Source organism: Austrofundulus limnaeus, unplaced genomic scaffold, assembly GCF_001266775.1.
Source record: "Austrofundulus limnaeus strain Quisiro unplaced genomic scaffold, Austrofundulus_limnaeus-1.0 Scaffold10, whole genome shotgun sequence".
NCBI classification, from domain to species: Eukaryota; Metazoa; Chordata; class Actinopteri; order Cyprinodontiformes; family Rivulidae; genus Austrofundulus; species Austrofundulus limnaeus.
This window is the reverse complement of record NW_013952412.1, coordinates 3,932,455-3,939,023: the sequence shown is the minus strand read 5'-3', so window position 1 is coordinate 3,939,023 and position 6,569 is coordinate 3,932,455. Positions and strand designations below refer to the sequence as shown.

At 43.1% G+C, this 6,569-nt stretch overlaps 1 protein-coding gene across 2 annotated transcripts in view; it reads right to left on the bottom strand.

Annotated features, from left to right (window-relative positions):
* kiaa1549lb (KIAA1549-like b) overlaps positions 1 to 6,562 on the bottom strand; it is a 71,076-nt gene extending 64,514 nt beyond the window's left edge. The window contains exon 1 of one of the 2 annotated variants that reach the window (XM_014001888.1): positions 6,023 to 6,562. In XM_014001888.1, coding sequence (XP_013857342.1) covers positions 6,023 to 6,260 — 238 coding nt within the window. In that variant the 5' untranslated portion in view covers positions 6,261 to 6,562. The remainder of the gene's footprint in view (positions 1 to 6,022) is intronic. The other variant, XM_014001887.1, reaches the window with a different exon arrangement.
* Positions 6,563 to 6,569: the final 7 nt, after the last annotated feature.

Genomic DNA, 6,569 nt, shown 5'->3' with positions numbered 1-6,569 from the left:
TATCATAACAGAGGGGTCACGATACGATATATCCCGATATATTGCGATACTGTAAGCAAGGCGATATATTGCAATTTTTTTGGTCCAAAAACTCTATTAAATAAAAACCTCTTACAGGGAAAAAAATGAAAAACCAAAATTCATTGTCTCAGAAAATTCTAATATTACATAGACATACTTTTGATACATTTAGCTGTGTTCTACTTTGTATGTATTTTATTTTATTTGTTTCATATTTCTTATTTCATCCATGTTTTCAATTATCAGGCTAAATTTGCCAATAAATAGGTTGAAAATATATATTTTTGCAACTTTTAGATTTTAATATTAATTTACAATATGGTCACCCAACACTTAATAATAGCCTCTACCTCAAGAGGTAGTGGAGCCAAATGACTGGCTCACTGCTGCCAACTAGTGGTCAGAGGCTGAACTACAACATAAAAATGAACGGCTGGCAGGAAAGCTGACATTTTAAACCTTAATAAAAAGTCGATACAGGGCTTTAGAATTTCGATACAGTATCGGGAAATGAAATATCGCGATATTTCAATGTATCGCTATACTGTATCAGTCAATATTGATAATTATTGATAAGATTTTTGTTTTACCCATTTGAAAGGAGAAAAAAGGCTGATTAATCCTGCCAAACTGGTGATGCGACCTTTCCTCTTTTATCCACAATTTCCTCTGGAGCTGTTGCACTCATTTTCTCCTTTCACTCCATGTTGTTCTTTTTTTATTTTGAAGCAGTAATGAGATGAAACATGAAACTGCTGGTGAACATTACTCAGCCGGTTATTGCTAACTTACCACAGAGTGAGTGAGTTGTTCATCCCTCCACCCTTGCTTAGCTGTTCCATGAGAGGTTGAGCAGCTAAAGCCTTTCCTCTGCCTACATCCCCMCAGAATGCATTGCGRTTTTCKAACATATTTTCTATTGAWATYGATCATGTATCTAATAACATATATTGTTATTGATTYATTGCMCAGCYCAAGTAAGTAGGTCTYTTTTTTACWTAATTAGACCTATGCGTGTTTAGGATTGTGAGGGTCAAAACAGGCCAAGCTCATCTTCCGCTTTTTCTACATTTGGATGTTTTTGATGCACAACATTGTTTGAAATTAAGGCTATCTGAGCTTCTACTCCAAACGAATGGCTTTTYGAGAACAAATCTAGTGTGAAATTAATTAAATACACAAGCGGCACTATTGTCATGCCTTCAAAAAAAAAAAACAGATGGAACCAAACTAGATGTTCTTATGTTTTTGCTGTTTGCCAGAGTCCAGTGAGATGCAGTGTGATTAACACTGGCCTTGTGCAGAGAGCTGTGTGGTGTGTTATACAGTGTACCAATAAATCAGGCAGCCTGCTGCCCTTTCTCAGGCAGCAGCAGAGCCAAGCCTTCATCTGCCATCAGCCTCAGCCAAACAGGCAGAAAAAAAAGAAACAAAAGAACACAGGCTTAAAGGTACAGCAAAACACGGGGGGGACTGTAGAGCTAAACCGTCACACACCAACAATATTCCCTGATTGCACTATAGGTGGGATGATGCAAGGCAGATGATACGTGATGTCAATGAGAAGAAACATCACTTATGTGTTTTAGAAGTGCAGCCTGCTTTATTTAGAGTGCTGAGGGTGAAAGAGGAAAAATAAAAAATAAAATAAAAACTGCTCTCGTCTGACTTTTTAAAATCTTCGACAGAAACTGAAATTGTCCTGGGAGTGAATTATAGCAGGGGTGGATAACGGCAAACGTTCCACTCTGATGGATTGCCAGCGCTGCATCTCTGTTGCTTTATTTCTCTCTCTCTCTCTCTCTCTCTCTCTCTCTCTCTCTCTCTCTCTCTCTCTCTCTCTCTCTCTCTCTCTCTCTCCTCCCTAATGCTGAACAGAACTCATATTGTCTTCCTGTCAAAACAAGGAGGATGCAAAAAGAAGCAGATTAAAAGCTGTGTAACATGTACCTCCCCACCCTGAAGAAGTAAGTGTGAGATACAGTTTGAAAACTTTCCACAAAGACAAATGTTCAAGTCTCAGGCGAACAGTAAATCCAAAAGAGTGGGAAAAAAACCCTAAAACATTATTTCGACTGAAATCAAACACACACTACAGGAGCAGCTGCACACATCTTGCATCCTCATCAAAGGTTTAACCACAACATAATTACAAGTAAATCACTGCAACAAGGTAATAAAAATGCCCTCTGAATGATCCTAAATCTCTTCTCTCATGCAGATAGGACATTAAAACAAGAGCGAGTGTTAGTTTTCCTCTTTTACAAACCCCTTCCTTGGAGATTTTGACCCTTAACCATCTGGGCAACTCTAAAAAAAAAGCCTTTAGCAGAATGGAAGAGAAAAAAAACGTTGCACCACACAAAAMAAAMAAAAAAAAAAAAGCTCAGGTATAAAAGCTTAAAAAGAAGGAAAAACCGCAGGGAGTGACACAAGCCATTTGATGCATTAACTGTCTAAATAAAACCCAGAGTTTGAATCAGAAAGAGAAAATGGCTTTCGGTCGGATTCTTAAGCTGTTTTTTTTATGACTTTGCCAGCACAGGGATAGCATTTTATTCAGAAGTCTGTGAGGTCAGCGCCTGTCCAAGACAAGCTGTCAGCACTCGTGAGCAACAAGCAGGTTTGTGGTTGGAGGAGAAACCTGACGTCAGACATTCAGCCATTTTAACAGCTGTGAGCCTGATGACAGAACTAGGAAGTTTGCCTGGACTTCCTTCGCAATTCTCTGTTCTGTGCTCTCGTCTGGGCTTTCTCCCATCGATGTGGATTTCTCCGGTCGAATTTCAACAGAGCCAATCAGCGAACAGGAGGCGGAGCTGTGAACGATGACATCGATTTTTCTGTGCTGCTGTTTAGCAATGGTAGCAGAAGAAATGAAGGAAGAAATTCAGTCTGTGTTGACAAGGCTTCCCAATATTGAGCGATTAAATTCGGAGCAACAGGAATGTTTAAGACATCTTATTGCTGGCAAAGATGTCGTGGCTCTCCTCGCCGCGGGGTTTAGTTAGCTTCTTGAGTAGCTTCCTTCACGTTCGAGCTGGCACACTACATACGTCACGGCCAAACGTTTGCAATTGGGTAAAATCAGATCCAATCGTTTTAAACTTCAACGGAGTCCACACCTCCAGCAAGCAGTCGTTTCTCAATAGCCGAGGGTCCAGAGACCCTCTGTGAGAAGCAAAGTGTAAAACAAGGGGCTGGTTTTTACCAGGCTAGGAAATTAGAGATCGGAGCAAAACACAGCAATTCATCTTTGTTGTGAAAATGAATCCGCTATTCTCTGAACGGTCCAAACGGGAAATGCCACAGGACCGAATACCATACAACCCAGGTTGTTCTGGTTCAGACATTAGGAAGGATGGCAGTGAGTTTGGATATTAATGTCTCTCACTAAGGTTTTCATTCACTACAGCTGTTTCTGTGTTGTTTTATCTTTTGCAGCAAACCTGAAAAAAATCACACCCTTTTTGTGTTTCTCTTGTTTCTTCATTAACCATATTTTAAAAATTGCAGTTATTGAAGCTTCTTTAAAGGAGACATGTCATGAAAAATCCATTTTTTAACCATGAAAAACATTCTGTTGTCTACTTGGACTCTCAAGGACAGAGTAAGGCTGGATAGACAAGTCTTCTGCTGTTGATTTCTTTTAATTAATTTATAAATAAAACATTTCTGCGCTGCTATATAGTCATAAACCCCTCTATAAAGCTAGAACGGGCCAATCTGGAAGCCGGGGGGTCATGAAGCGCCTCGTTTGGATTTAAAGAGACAGCCTCAAAGTGAGTTGATCTGACACAGACCAAAGAAAAGGGATGAAAGAGGGGCTTGTGGAATTGCAATAAGGGGGAATTCAAACCAAAACATTGCAGTTCCACTTTAAATAGACTCCAAATGAATGATTTAAATGTGGAAAAATACGTATTTAAAAGCGCAATGTGTTTCCTTTCAGCTTTGCGAACCAGGACTCAAGCTTTTCTTGCTATTCTTTCAGGAAGATCCTTCACAAAATTGTCATAAAAAAAGCTCAAAAAAGGGTTTTAGTCTAGGCTTTTTTTCCCCCGTCATTTTTCTCTCCGAAACCATTTGGCGACCTCTAAAAAGGRCCATTCCGTGTATTTTTTCAAGAGCAGCTTTGATCTAAGCACTACAGCATAAAGACTTAATGGATGAGTTGCAGCTGAGATGATTGTTGTTCTTTGTGCAGGTGAGTGTCTCCTCTGTGACCATGACCGATCATGTGAGGTGTTTTTTTGTTTTTTTCGGCTCGAACTTGAAGAGGTGGTTCAAAACTTCCATTAGCATGCTGCGCCTGCCTGCAGCACTCAAMGCTTTAGAAGCATTTCCAAAATATTCTCCTAACCTATGCATCGCCACAATCGAACTTTCCGAGGACTTTATGGCTTGGTTATGTACATGTTCATCTGTTAATGTATTAGTTGGCACTGTTGCCTCCCAGCAAATAGGTCTTTAAAATCAAATCGTGGCTGTGCAGAAATAAAATAGCTGATGATAGATATCCTCAGGTGTTTGATAGGTTATGTTTTTATTGGATCACTATTAGGAGAAGCTCAAAGGGGGATCTGTCTTATTTACCTTAATTTACAAGGAACCACCAAAAAAAATTAGAGATTATAATCCAGCAGGTAATTACCGAGGTGGTGCTTCTGCTCAACAACACGAGATTATTTGCTGCATTATTTCTAAGACCTTCAAATCTGACTTCAGATGCTTCTGTTCCCAGATATTTGCGGCACAGATCAGGTGGTGCTGCTGCACTTGTGTTTAAGAATGGATGTTATAAGGCCAGGAGGAGGAGGAGGAGGAGGAGGAGGAGAGGAGGCACCGAGGGGGAGGAGGAGACTGCTACTGTAGCAGTGCATCAGCAGAGGTGAGCCTGCAGCCGCGACATCACAGTTTGCAGACTGAAGGAGGAGGGAGCTGCTGTTTGTTCAGCACCTGCAAAGAGCAGCTTGGTTTTCTTTCTTTCTTTCTTTCTTTCTTTCTTTCTTTCTTTCTTTCTTTCTTTCTATCTTTCTTTCTTCTCTCTCTTTTTCAGCCGTGGCTCCACAGACAGTTCTAGGAGCCATCAAGTGGCACAAATAGAGAAAAGTGTGTGTGTGTGTGTGTGTGTGTGTGTGTGTGTGTGTGTGTGTGTGTGTGTGTGTGTGTGTGTGTGNGTGTGTGTGTGTGTGTGTGTGTGTGTGTGTGTGTGTGTGTGTGCAGCCAAATGCACTCTCTCAGAAATGTTGGTTGAAGAGCAGCTAAATGGGCCAAGCTCCCCTCAGCTGCCTTCCAAAACAAGCCCCACAGTGGACCTCAGTATGTGTGTCATTAGTTCTGTCCCAGATGGTCTAAAAAAGCACAGACTGCCCTGTAAGATGCACTGCATCCCCCCCCCACCCCCMCCCCCAAAATAACTCCCTGCAGCTCACCAGCACACTATTTTAAAGCCTTTGTTGTGGAAGTGCAACTCAGAGGAAAAGCCAAGAGTGGACTGAGCATGCAAGATGCTTTGCTGAGTGCAGATCAGTGGAACAAAAGAGTCCAAACATCTTCATACAGGAGAGGAGCTGCAGAGCCCAGCAGCCAACCCTGAGCTGAGCAGAGCCGAGTCACCACAGTCCTCTAAAGGATCATGTCAGAGCAGTTTGAGCATCCTGCCTTCAGGACACAATCAGTGACAGCTTTTATTTTCACTTCAACAACAGCATGCGTAAAGAGATCATCCTGAGCATCACATATAATTTAAAGATTAAAGTTATTTCTTTAATCTTTGCTTTAACATATGCATYCGTCCGCACGGTGAATCATGCACCCTGCAGTGGATTTACAAAACGCTGCCTGCAGAAAACAAAAGATCCCTTTTTTTTTTCCACCCAGTGTGCTCTCTATTCCCCTCTCTCTTTCTTCCACAGTAAGGTGCCACACGCAGTGCAGCTCTGAAGAGGCTGGCGCAACAAACCCAGCGTGCCCGGAGCGCATCATTACATCTGCTTACCCTCTGCGGCCACGGCGCACCGGACAAGGAGCAACAGCGGTGCCACGGACAGCAGACAGTTCGCCAGCATCCCCGCTGCGCCGGCTCTCAGGCTGCTCCTCAAACAGCCCCCCTGGTCTCCTCCGACAGCCGTCCTGCGCGCCGAGCATCCGCCCGGCTCCGCTCCACAGCCGCCGCCGCTGGCCCCCGCCTCCTCCCGCTGACCTGGCCGCCCGTCACTCCTCAAACCGGTAGCCATGTCCGCTGGATAAGTTGCTGAAGTTTCGCTCGTGAATAATACATTGGATCAATGCACGTGTGTGAGTTGGAGGTTGGGGTGGGGTGGGGGGACACGGCCGTCACACGGGCTTGTCGTCGTGTGTCCGGGAAAAAAAGGGGGGGAGAGATGGGAGGCTGGGTGGTGGGGAGGGGAAGCGGTGTTGAAGGGAAATTGAACAAATGCGCCCTATCGCTCCGCTGCGCTCGGTCCGCCCATCATCATCATCATCATCATCATCATCATCATCATCATCATCATCATCATCATCATCATCATCATCATCATCAT